At 36.9% G+C, this 11,051-nt stretch overlaps 2 protein-coding genes across 8 annotated transcripts; one reads left to right on the top strand and one right to left on the bottom strand.

The window, feature by feature from the left end:
* The first annotated feature begins 2,440 nt into the window (after positions 1–2,440).
* On the top strand, positions 2,441–4,962 carry LOC110895729 (protein WVD2-like 2). 6 transcript variants are annotated; one of them, XM_022143064.2, is made up of 9 exons: positions 2,441–2,666; positions 3,071–3,127; positions 3,246–3,251; positions 3,332–3,555; positions 3,630–3,730; positions 3,830–3,923; positions 3,986–4,057; positions 4,141–4,251; positions 4,429–4,962. In XM_022143064.2, exons 4-9 carry the CDS (start codon positions 3,364–3,366, stop codon positions 4,669–4,671), a joined length of 813 nt encoding a protein of 270 aa, XP_021998756.1. In that variant the 5' UTR covers positions 2,441–2,666; positions 3,071–3,127; positions 3,246–3,251; positions 3,332–3,363; the 3' UTR covers positions 4,672–4,962. The 6 variants fall into 6 exon arrangements, with proteins under 6 accessions (XP_021998756.1, XP_021998757.1, XP_021998752.1 ...); XM_022143065.2 differs by having other exon boundaries at positions 2,441–2,729; XM_022143060.2 differs by having other exon boundaries at positions 3,071–3,251.
* A 1,121-nt stretch (positions 4,963–6,083) lies between these two features.
* Positions 6,084–10,525, bottom strand: LOC110895728. Of its 2 annotated transcripts, none has more exons than XM_022143057.2 (8): positions 10,246–10,525; positions 10,070–10,183; positions 9,950–9,987; positions 9,632–9,773; positions 8,817–8,873; positions 8,693–8,719; positions 6,468–6,563; positions 6,084–6,397 (listed from the first exon to the last, which is right to left on the bottom strand). In XM_022143057.2, the coding sequence occupies exons 1-8, from the start codon at positions 10,390–10,392 to the stop codon at positions 6,200–6,202; spliced, it is 819 nt and encodes a 272-aa protein (XP_021998749.1). In that variant the 5' UTR covers positions 10,393–10,525; the 3' UTR covers positions 6,084–6,199. The 2 variants fall into 2 exon arrangements, with proteins under 2 accessions (XP_021998749.1, XP_021998750.1); XM_022143058.2 differs by having other exon boundaries at positions 8,829–8,873.
* Between the last annotated feature and the right edge of the window lie 526 nt (positions 10,526–11,051).

The following is an 11,051-nucleotide window of genomic DNA, read 5'->3' as shown; positions in this document are numbered from 1 at the left end:
AATTTCTGTCTTAATTTATAAAATTTAAAACATCCTTTACCTTAACAGAAAAATACACTGAGTTAGTGGTTTAGATGAAAATGTATAAAAATTATGTGACAAAACTATTAATTTTTTTCATAAAAACTGCATGTATATTATGTTTTATATATATGTGACAAAATTAATTAAATAAAAGAAAGAGTAAATTACGATTTTGGCTCCTGTGGCTATATCACTTTTACTCTTTTAGACCAAAAACGAATTTTTTAATATCTGAGCCCCTAACGTCTTTTTTTTCTAATTCTTTTGGCCCCCAACATCTAATGGATGCGGTTAGTGTTAGGGGCCAAAAGGGTTAGAAAAAAAGACGTTGGGGGCTCAGATGTTAAAAAAATCTTTTTCGGGCTAAAAGGGTAAAGTAATATAACCACAGGGGCTAAAATCGTAATTTACTCTAAAAGAAATTAAAAAGAGTTTGAGTAAATTGCCAAAATCGTCCCTAAGGTTTTATATTTGGCAGTTTCATTCAAATATCCTTCAACTTAACATAAAAAGTAAACTAAGTTACTGGATTGGATGAAAATGACAAAAAATGCCAAAGCTAAATGGTTGTTTAGTACAAAAAAGTCATTCATTTTAAATGAAATTGACAAACAGAACTAAACCTTAAGGACGATTTTGACAATTTAGTAAAAAATAGAGTGAATTTCAAGTTTTGTTCTTTATCTATATACCTAGTTTCAGGCGGTGTCCTTTATCTTTAAAATTGACGAGTTTTGTACTTATTGTTTCAAAATCTTACAAGTTTTGTCCTTTGAGCCTAACCAAGTTAATTTTTTATGTTAAATCAAATCATGTGCAAGGCACATAAGGGCATTTTTGATATTTCATCTTTCTAGAGAGCATTGTGTAAATAAGTTATATGTAGGGACTATATTATGTACAAAGATAATATATAACTTATTTTCATTTTATCCCCTCCCACACACACTCACTCTCCATCTCTTTCCCTCTCTCTGTCTCGACTTTGAAGTTTGTTTATCCATCTTCAACAAAATCAAACAAGCATTGATATCCACCCTCAACCTATTGAACTGACATTTCAAAGCCCCGTACAAATCCGTGCAGTCGACGGTTTCCGCAGCCGGAACCACCATCTCCGTCGAAAACAACCACAACCATCTACCACCACCCACCCCACACCATCAACCACCAACGCAAATCAGCCGACGACATTTTGGTCCGACGTCACGATCTATTCAGCCCCTAATCAAGTCCCATTGAAAACTGTCGTCTCCGAAATCTCGATCCATGGTTTTAATTGAAACCCATTAAAACCATCCACGACAACGTTCTGCTCCGACGTCTCCGACATCTAGATCCATGGTTTTGATTGAAGCTAAACAAGTGGATGGTCAATTTCATCTCATTATTCAACTTACTGCTGAAATTAATTTGTTAGCTTCTGCTTGCATACAAAATAACGGATCTTTCATTCGAACAAGACCCGGTTCAGATTCTTGATGCCAGTGGGTTAGGACTTTTCAATCCTTTATCTTCCATCTTCTTTTGATATTTTAGGCTCTTTAAGTTTAAACAAGTGGACATTTGATGTTCCCATAGGCTATAAAATCATGGCAGGTGGTGTGAAAGTGAATGAATTTAATTTTGGTGTTGCTTTGGTTTCGCAGGTCTTAAATTGGGTGAATTTGATTGTGGTGGTTAGCATTTTCAATAGTGGTTTATTTTTTTGGCCGGATTTAATTGTGGTGGAAGGCCGTTGTGGTGGTGGTAGTAGAAGAAGAAGGTGGTGGTGGTGCTGGAAGAAGGTGGAACTGGTACAGAGAGTAGAAATGGAAAGAGAGTTGAGAGAGATAATGTTTAGAGAGAGAAAGGTTTTAGGATTTTAATATATCTTATTTTATTTTTATCTTTATTTATTTAAGATACATATTTAAAATAAAAGGGTTAAATGACCAAACTGTCCTCATGTGCCTTGCACCTGACCTAAGTTAACGTTAAAAATTAACTGGGTTAGTGCTAAGACTAGTGGGTATGGAGAGCCTCATCCTCAAGGGGATGGGCCGCCACGTCAGCGCCACGTAGGCTCGGCTTGGAGGGGATGGACCTAGAAGGGTGGGGGATGAACCCCTTTATATATATATATATATGTATGTGATGTGTGTGTGTTAGGAGAGAGGAGAGAGGCACGGCTACTCCGGCTGGTGGGAGTCGAACTTGCCGAGCCGACCCTATGGGGGGTGGTGTGGGGGATCGGCGCCGGGCCAAGCCGGGCCTCAGCCGGCCCCCATACCTACTAGTCTAAAGGACATAGCATGCAAGTTTTTGAAACATAAAGCACAAAACTCATCACTTTTAAAGGTAAAGGACATCGTCTGAAATGTGCTATATAGATAAAGGACAAAATTTGAAATTCACTTTAAAAAATAATACAGGGGAATTGGTTGGGGGGCGTGTGATGACGGCGGCAAGAAACGGCGTTAAAAATATGGAAAGGAAAAGTAGCTAGCTAAAGCTAAGCTATCTGGTCAAAATGTGTACGTACCAAGACGCATTCATTCATTCACTCACTACTCTGCTTTTGTCCTGAACGGTTTCCAGCTTCATTCTCTCCTCTAGAATCACAAGAGATTTGGTTATGTTTCCTGACAGATCGGAACCTGGTATGTTGTCCCTGATAAGTGTTTTGAGGCTTTGCTGATCTGGTCTGGTTTGGTTTGGTAAATGTATGTTGACTACTACTGTATTTGTTTCCATTGTATGTATGTTGGCTTTTAGGGTTTGCTTGCTGTTAATTAACAATCTTTTTTCCCTTGCACATGGCCAAGGAAAGTGACGCAGTTATTCTGAATATTCTAATTCTCTCTTTGCTAATAATAATAATAATAATAATAATATATAAAATTCTAGGTTTGGAATTTGATTTGTTCAATGACTGGGCCTATATATAGGAAGGATTCAAGATCCCCTTTCAATTATTGTTTACAACAAAAGAAAAATGCTTTTGATTGAGGTCCCATATATTCTCATTCAGCATCACTTAACCAATTCTTGTTTGTTTTTGCAGTGGGAAGTTTGTTTGAAAGTAGACAAGTCAACTTCACTTTTCTTAATTTCTATCTAGGTAAACTTAATTAATAATAGTGGTGGCCTTCCTTCCTTCTTACTTGATTGGCAATGCAAAATTCGGTCTACTTATTATAATAAGGAGCTTGTGTTTCTACGCATTTCTTTGTATCCAGGCCAGGGTGGGTTATCTTTTCGGAGGCTGCAAGTATATATGATATTTTCTTCTGCTTTTGTCGTAATAAATTTTCTTTTCTTGCAGGGAGGGAGGGATATTGATTGATAAGAAATCAAATGCTGAAGTCTAATGGTAATTCTCCAAAAGCATCAGGAGGAGAAAGTAGTGTTAACATAGTTGAAACAAGTGTTGAGAAGCAAGAAAGCGTGGGAAAAACTCCAAATGTAAGTGAGAAGATAATTGGGCCTCCTCCTGAAAACGGTCTTCATAACACTAATAGCTTCCGTTCCCCTATCAACAACTCACAGGTACTCTATTTATTTATTTATTATAAGGAAAAATATAATTAATAGTACTAAGATGAGGAATTGTGTGGAAGCAGGGCTCTCCTTTCTCTGCAGCAGCAGCAGCAGCAGCAAGGGTACACAAATCTTACTCAAACAAATATCCTGATGAGGAAGATAATTGGTCTGTGGCGTCTTCGTATCCTTTTCTTACTTGTTAGGTTTGGGCCAGGCCAGGCCATGTAAGTAATATGCTAGTGTTGTTGTTATCCTTAGCAATCAATCAATCAATGCACAGTGCTGCAACCTCACGGACAGTAGTCAGATCAAGAGTAACTGTTGGAATAGCTCCCTCTTTCAGAAGTGCCCAACGTGCTGCACAACGCAAAGAGGTAATCTCTCTCTCTCTCTCCCTCTCTCTCACTCTTATTGTTAATTCCTTCTTGTCTTGTAGTATTATACAAAGCTAGAGCAAAAGCACGAGGCTCTTAAGGCAGAGAAGATGGAGTATGAAGCAAGGACCAAGGTATTATCTTATCATCCTATATATTCTCTCTTTCTACCAAGTCCATGATAATGAACAATGTTGGTGGTCTGTCTTTGTTGCAGGAGGAGCAAGAAGAAGCTATAAGGCAGCTCAGAAAGAGCATGGTTGTTAAAGCAAACCCCGTTCCCTCTTTTTACCGTCAAGGACCACCACCAAAGGTTGAACTTAAAAAGGTACCTTCTTCCCTATATGGTTGTTATTTTTTGAAGAAAGTATGTTAGTAGCTTGCAAGTATAAATAACACATTTGGCAACCTTCAACCTGTAATTAAACTTTTTGCTTCTACCCATTAGAAAGAAACCTGTTTGTAATGTGTGTTGAAATAAATAGCTTGTTTACCTGGTTGACAGCTACCTCTGACTCGTGCCAAATCACCCAACTTAACTAGGCGAAAGAGCTGTGGTGATACAACACCACATTCAACCGCTGATGAGAAAGCTCTTTGTTCAAAGGTCCGTCACAGCTTAGGCAGTTACAGTGCTACTTCAAGTCCAATCAAGCAGACTCAGGGCCGCAACATCAAACCCAAGGACCGAACCATCAAACCGCCCAATGAAACCCCTAAAGTTTCCCATCTTAAAGCATTCAAGTAGACCGACCCGGGTGGGTCTAAGTGCAAATTGAATCGACTCCGGTGCATTTTCATTATGTGAAGTTGTTTGTTATCATATAACCGGCGTATTTCTGCTTGTAACAGTACATACATATTATTATATAGAGAGGGAGGGAGGGAGTGTGACATAAGTATTTTAGACGATTTTTTGTTGTATATTTTAACTCGTGTTCAAGCAAAAGATGGAATGGAATGTGTCATGCATTCCGCTACTAAGACTCGTCGTTTGTTTTAATTTATTAGTCATCAGTTGACAGTAATTATCATAATAGATTTGATGAAGCTGTTCTCTGAAATTAGGGGTTTTGGTTGTAACAATGAAAGTTCTTGAGCGGTCTCCTCTCCTCCCTCCACATGCATGCCCTGCTGTCTGATTTATCTTTGTAAAACACCCGCGCATGTTGATGAATCTCTTCATTAGTTACTACTCTCTTCTGAAAATCCACATCTTCATCCGGAAGGACACCCCTTTACTTGCTCTAACACCTCCCCCTTGCCTCATCCTAAAGAGAGGTATAAGAACAGATCTGTAATCTCATTATTTTCAATGAGGAGTACAAGAGACCTATATATATGATGGTATGAGAACTACCTGCTAATCTTATCTTCTAATCTAACCATAACAACCACAACTAATGTCTAACTGTCATATCTGATCTCCAACCACCACTAGATAACATATAGTCACTCTAATATGCCCCCTCAAGCTCTGAACGGGGATCATCCACGTGAAGCTTGGACCTCAGATTGTCCAAACGAACCCAGACAATCCTTTGGTCAAAATATATGCAATCTGGAGTGTAGTGGAAACATACCGAACATGTAAAGTACCACCCAAAACCATGTCACGAATAAAATGCAAGTCAATCTCCAAGTGTTTGGTGTTGATGAAACACCGGGTTGACTGCAAGATATGTAGCCCCAATGTTGTCACATCAAAGAGTTGGTGGACAAGTCTTATACGCTATCTACAAAGCCTTCCATAACTATGGATCTTATACGCTATGTGCATGTCCACCCAGAGGTTGCGGGTGATGGTGGGGTGCAGGTGATTGTGAGTGAGTGGGTGGGTGTGGTGGGTATGTTAGTTTTATTTGTTTTCTTTTTAATTCTTTCGTAGTTAGGGTTGGATTCATTAATTTGGGGTAAATGCATATAGTGGAAAAGACAAAACTACACTCACGTGACATGCACATGATGCCATTTAACAGAAAAGACTAACTAGGTTAGATACAAAGGACATAACAGGTAAGATTTGAAAACATTAAGTACAAATCTCATCAATTTTAAAGATGAAGAACACCGCCTGAAATTCGATACAAGGATAAAGGACAAAACTTGCAATTCACTCCAGAAAAAATTAACTGAATTTGGCTTAAAGGACAAAACGTGTATGATTTGAAAACATAAAGTACAAAACTCATCAATTTGAACATAAAGGATTGCACCTGAAAATGGGTATAAATATAAAGGACAATATTTGAAATTCACTCTATTATATATTTAGATTAGATTGGATGGTTCAAATTAGCTTCTATCACATGAATGCAATTTCCAATTGATCTTCCGTGTAGAAGGGCCTCTGCCAATTTTGATCTTGCTTTGGTATGACGGTGTAATATTGTGAGCGTGTTCAATACAGCCCATCTTGTTAGATTGTTTGCTTCATCTTCAGTTAATCGCTGCCACTTGAGCACTCTGTTCAACTGTTTGAAGCGGTTAAAGTGGGTTGGTTGGTTATCTTAAAAAAAAAAAAAAGTTGAACAACAAACATACTTTCTCCACATCCCCGTAATGACCTTTTGAGTTTCCAAATGCTAGATGCTCTGCTACCAAGCCTCCAACAATCACACAAGCAAACTTGCTTAAAACCTAAGTAAAATGAAATACTTGTCAGTTCACGTCTTCTCTTCTCATCCACACTCTGGACCATTATTATTTAGGATTTTATTTATGTTAAAATTATCCCTTTAGCAAACTACATTTTGACCACTTCCACTGATTTTATAAATTGCTACATCAACTGATTTTATGAAGTTCACATTTTATAAATTGCTACATCAACTTGGTTGAGGAGCACCTTAAACTGACTTTCATACCGCTATGCTTGAAATGGCTTATCATAAGTTAATACCGAAATATCTCATTTTCAGGGATTTTAAACCTAAAAACTACATATGGATTAAACCGAACCCAAAAAACTTTTCGGTTTTCGGATAATCATTTTCAATAACCGAAAAAAAAAACCCGAACCGATATCCATATTTTTTTTTTATTTTTAACTTAATGTTGATTAAGTGTTTTTTAACCATGCTAGTACAAATTATCTATTTTATTCTTGAATGTTAAGTATTTATAATAAAGAGAAACATTAACATGTTTATTTATAATTGAAATGACTTACCTAGCCTACAAGAAATAAAAAAAAATTAATATAAAAATTAAATGACATTCAAAGTATTATAAAAGAAATGTCTTAATAAAAACTTTGGAGAAACGTAAAAATAGATTAGAATGTTAAGACTTAGGGCTGCAAACGAACTGAACGAACACGAACAAGACCTTGTTCGTATTCGTTTGTTAAGAAATATATGTGTTCACGAACTGTTCATGAACACTTACTGACAATATTCTGTGTTCGTGTTCGTTTGTTAAGGAAATGAACTTGTTCGTGTTCGTTTGTTAATTTTAAGCAACACACAGAAACGAACGTTGATAAACACAAACGAGCACAAACTAACGTTAGATGAACACAAATGGAAACACACAAACAAGCGTTCATGAATACAATATATAATTCACTGGCACTTATCAAATATTTTATTTGTCGAAATTTTGAAGTATTTAAATAAAAAATATAAAAAACTTAAAACACTAATGAACTATCGAACACAAACAAACACGTTATCGAACTTTCACGAACATAAATGAACAAATGCGGCCTTTGTTCATGTTTGTTCATTTAACTAAACGAGCGAAATTGCTTGTTCGTGTTCGTTTGTTTAATAAACGAACGAACACAAACGAACTTCCCACCGAATGGTTCACGAACGGTTCGCCGAACGTCCGGTTCGTTTGGAGCCCTAGTTAGACTTATATGAACAATATTAATTTAAAATGTTAAATATAATAACTTAAATGTAAACATTTAAAAAAGATTCTTAAATTTTAGATTATACATTTTATTTTTGAATCTTATGTAATTTTGTTTCAAGCAAACCGTTGCTAAAACCGAAACCGAACGGTTTTCAAAAACCGAAAACCGAACTGAACCGAACTGTGCACACCCCTTAATATGGATGCAAAAAATCATCATCATCATCATCATCATCATCATATCATCACCATACTCAGTAAATCCCACCAATAGCAAAGCTAAGGTAGGGTCTGAGGAGGGTAAGATGTAGACAGCATTACCTCTACCCCGTAGGAATAGAGAGGCTGCTTCCAGTGAGTCCCCCGGCTCGATGGTAGTTTTGTCTCAAACCTTGACATAAGACACATAACACTCGGCAATTAAGACAAAGGCCAATTAGTGCATGTACTCTCTTGTCTTTCGGCTATCAACGCCACCACATGATGCGTGATTAACCATCCCTCTCTTTTAACATTATTTTCACGAAATTAGTAAAATAACCTTAAAATTAGTGCACTTTCACTTTTGCCACCCGAGCGCCCACACATATATACATTATATGTGCATACCGCGAGCGGGGCGTAATGGATGCAAAAAATGTGGACAAAATATATCTTGTGAACACCTACAAAAAGTTGCTCCTTCGACCTAAAGCCCATTTGACAATTGACATATTACCCAACCTGATCGCCGCACCCTTGGGCCACCTCTAGCATCTAGATCGTTAGTAGGCACATTTTTTAATGAAAGGGCTGTACTTGTGCCACCTTCAGTAATCTCAATATTCAATAAAAATTGAACATTAAGGAAGAGCCAAATGAAAAATTTTTAAACCAAAAAGCTTCAGGAGAATAAGATAACTGACCGTAGAAGACAACTTGCGTTTACGAGCCTGCACGCGTCGTAAAAAGGGCATGTTAGAGGTCGGTCTGATCCCAAAGTATACCAAAACGAAAAATAAATGAGCAGATAAAAAGAAATAGTCTCACTCGATGACCTGCCTTTATTTCATGTGAATTTTTATTTGATAGCGCTACATCTTCTAACTGCATTATAGAAAATAAATGACAAATTAGAAAACAGAGGAAACAACCATACACCCACATTACTTTAACCCATCCTGAAGTTTGGAAAGTATTTCCATTCTTAAATGTATGTACAGGTGTAAACGAGCCCAGCCGCTTAAGTTCTTGAAGGGAGGTTAAAACAAAACTGGAGTTCATGTAACAATCGTGCTCGAGCCCGCACTTCATACACCGATGTTGATTAGGTCCGCAACTAAACGTGCATACTATGTATATAGTAAGTAATATAACTATGATAACAAACGAAAAACATGTGTATATATTATGTTTTCATATTAATAAAATATATGACTAAACAATTAATTAGCAGACCGAATTGTAGGCGAACTGGAGCTTGTAAAATTACTAAGAAGCCGAGCTTGAGCTTTAGGCATAGTGCTCGAAACGAATTGAGCAAAAGCTAAACTCTTGAAGAGTTGAAGGTAAGCCAACTGGGAGTGACAGTTGCGTCTCGAAAGCAGCTGGTCTTGTTTATCAATCGAGTAGTCAACAAACAAGAGCATGTCAATGTGGAAGGCCAGGAAGAATATAACTATCCGTACAAATGAAATTAACCTACCAAACATACAAATAACTAGAGACCTAGAGTAGTAATTAACTTATTATTAATGATGTACTCTAGTTATTTAGCATGTTAAATCTATTTGTATTAGATCCTAACACTGTAAATATAAATCTTAAATAAACATAGAGAAGGCTGTAAAATTGTTTCAAGTCACCTCCTTCAAAAATTCAAAGCCTAAAAACTTGACATGTGCATCAGCAGTTTTGTCTTCCATAGTTGAAAATGTGTAGTGTTTTGGTAAAACACCAAGCAAGTAGCCGACTAAAAAATGACCAGCTTCGTGCTGCACCACTTGTCTATGCATTTGTAAAAGCACAAGTAAATACAATACAATGCATTTCAAAAGAATATAATAAATAGTCAATGCTTGACTTTTATGAAGTTGCCCTGCCCTGCCCAATAAGTTGTTTGATCAATTCCAGAAACTAACTAATATATTTTCAACATGAAGAAGAAGAAGAAGAAGGCTTACTTGTGTTGGACTATATCATCATTGTCTTGGCCAGAAGTCTGCATACATAGTTGATGAATCTATTCTATTCTATTCTTATTTAAGATTAAGAAACTAAATAAGTGGTTGATGTCAACATACAAAAAGGTTGGATAATTGGATGGAATGAAGAATTGCATCAAGCAATGAGTGGAGAGTAGATGTTTCTGTGACACTGAGATGTAACTGCTCTACCGAGGAGACTCTCCGGGGAACCTATCAGCAGCATAAAATGAAATAAGATTTGTGCTATTCTAATAAATAATCCGATGAATGACCTGTTTGGCAGCAGCGAAGCGAAAGAGCGCAGGTGGAGATGGGTGACGGAGTAAAGAAAGAGACAATTTGAAATTGCCCTTGCTCAGCTGCCTGTCCACCATTCTTAGTGCCTCCTCCACTCTCCCACCGCCAACCGACAAATTCATTATCCTCCTCAGGGGAAACACACAACTAACAGCACAAAAAGCAATATGTATGTACAACTCTCCCTCTTTACCTTACCCACAAACCCTTTTACTCCACCTGCCAATCAGATGAACCCCGCCTCCTCACACACACCCACCCTTAAGGAGCAAAGGTTTGCCATGTAAGCAACTTAGGGGTGGCATGGGTGTTGCCAAGTGGCAAACTGCCCTACAGGGCTTACCCGCATGGCCCCCGTCCCCCTAACAAATTTGCTCTTTTTAAAAAAATAATAAGATATTTCTTAAATTTTAAATGAAAAATAAAGATCTATTTAAAAACGATTCAGAAGAGTCAGAATAAACAACTGAAGTAATAAACTTTAGTGAAAACGAAAAAGGTTTTGTATCAGATTATATGATTAACTCTGATCAACTAACAAAAATTAGCAAGCTTAAATTCAAGCTTGACACAAAACAAGTTTTTAATCAACCAAAAACTTTACAAAGTTTAGTTTCTAGAGCCTTTTCTAGAAAAAATAAAATACTTTATTGTTTTAACGCTGAAGAACTTTCAGTTGACATAAAATATACATCAGGAGAAGTTTATTTGCCACTCCCAACAAAGGAAGAAATAGCAAAAAAGCTTTTACATATTAAATCAGAATTGAGAAAATCTCTCA

The sequence above is a fragment of the Helianthus annuus genome, chromosome 12 (genome assembly GCF_002127325.2).
Source record: "Helianthus annuus cultivar XRQ/B chromosome 12, HanXRQr2.0-SUNRISE, whole genome shotgun sequence".
NCBI classification, from domain to species: Eukaryota; Viridiplantae; Streptophyta; class Magnoliopsida; order Asterales; family Asteraceae; genus Helianthus; species Helianthus annuus.
The sequence above is the reverse complement of the archived record's forward strand: the minus strand, read 5'-3'. Positions and strand labels throughout refer to the sequence as shown.

What these genes read in the sequence shown, in the direction of transcription:
- LOC110895729 (XM_022143064.2), top strand. Translation starts at nt 3,364, where the DNA reads ATGCTGAAGTCTAATGGTAATTCTCCAAAAGCATCAGGAGGAGAAAGT. An exon ending in GTGCTGCACAACGCAAAGAG is followed by an intron (nt 3,924 to 3,985) that starts GTAATCTCTCTC and finishes CTTGTCTTGTAG; the next exon opens with TATTATACAAAGCTAGAGCA. An exon ending in CAAAGGTTGAACTTAAAAAG is followed by an intron (nt 4,252 to 4,428) that starts GTACCTTCTTCC and finishes CCTGGTTGACAG; the next exon opens with CTACCTCTGACTCGTGCCAA.
- LOC110895728 (XM_022143057.2), bottom strand. Translation starts at nt 10,392, where the DNA reads ATGAATTTGTCGGTTGGCGGTGGGAGAGTGGAGGAGGCACTAAGAATG. An exon ending in GCTTCGCTGCTGCCAAACAG is followed by an intron (nt 10,184 to 10,245) that starts GTCATTCATCGG and finishes TGCTGCTGATAG; the next exon opens with GTTCCCCGGAGAGTCTCCTC. An exon ending in ATTACGGGGATGTGGAGAAA is followed by an intron (nt 6,398 to 6,467) that starts GTATGTTTGTTG and finishes CGCTTCAAACAG; the next exon opens with TTGAACAGAGTGCTCAAGTG.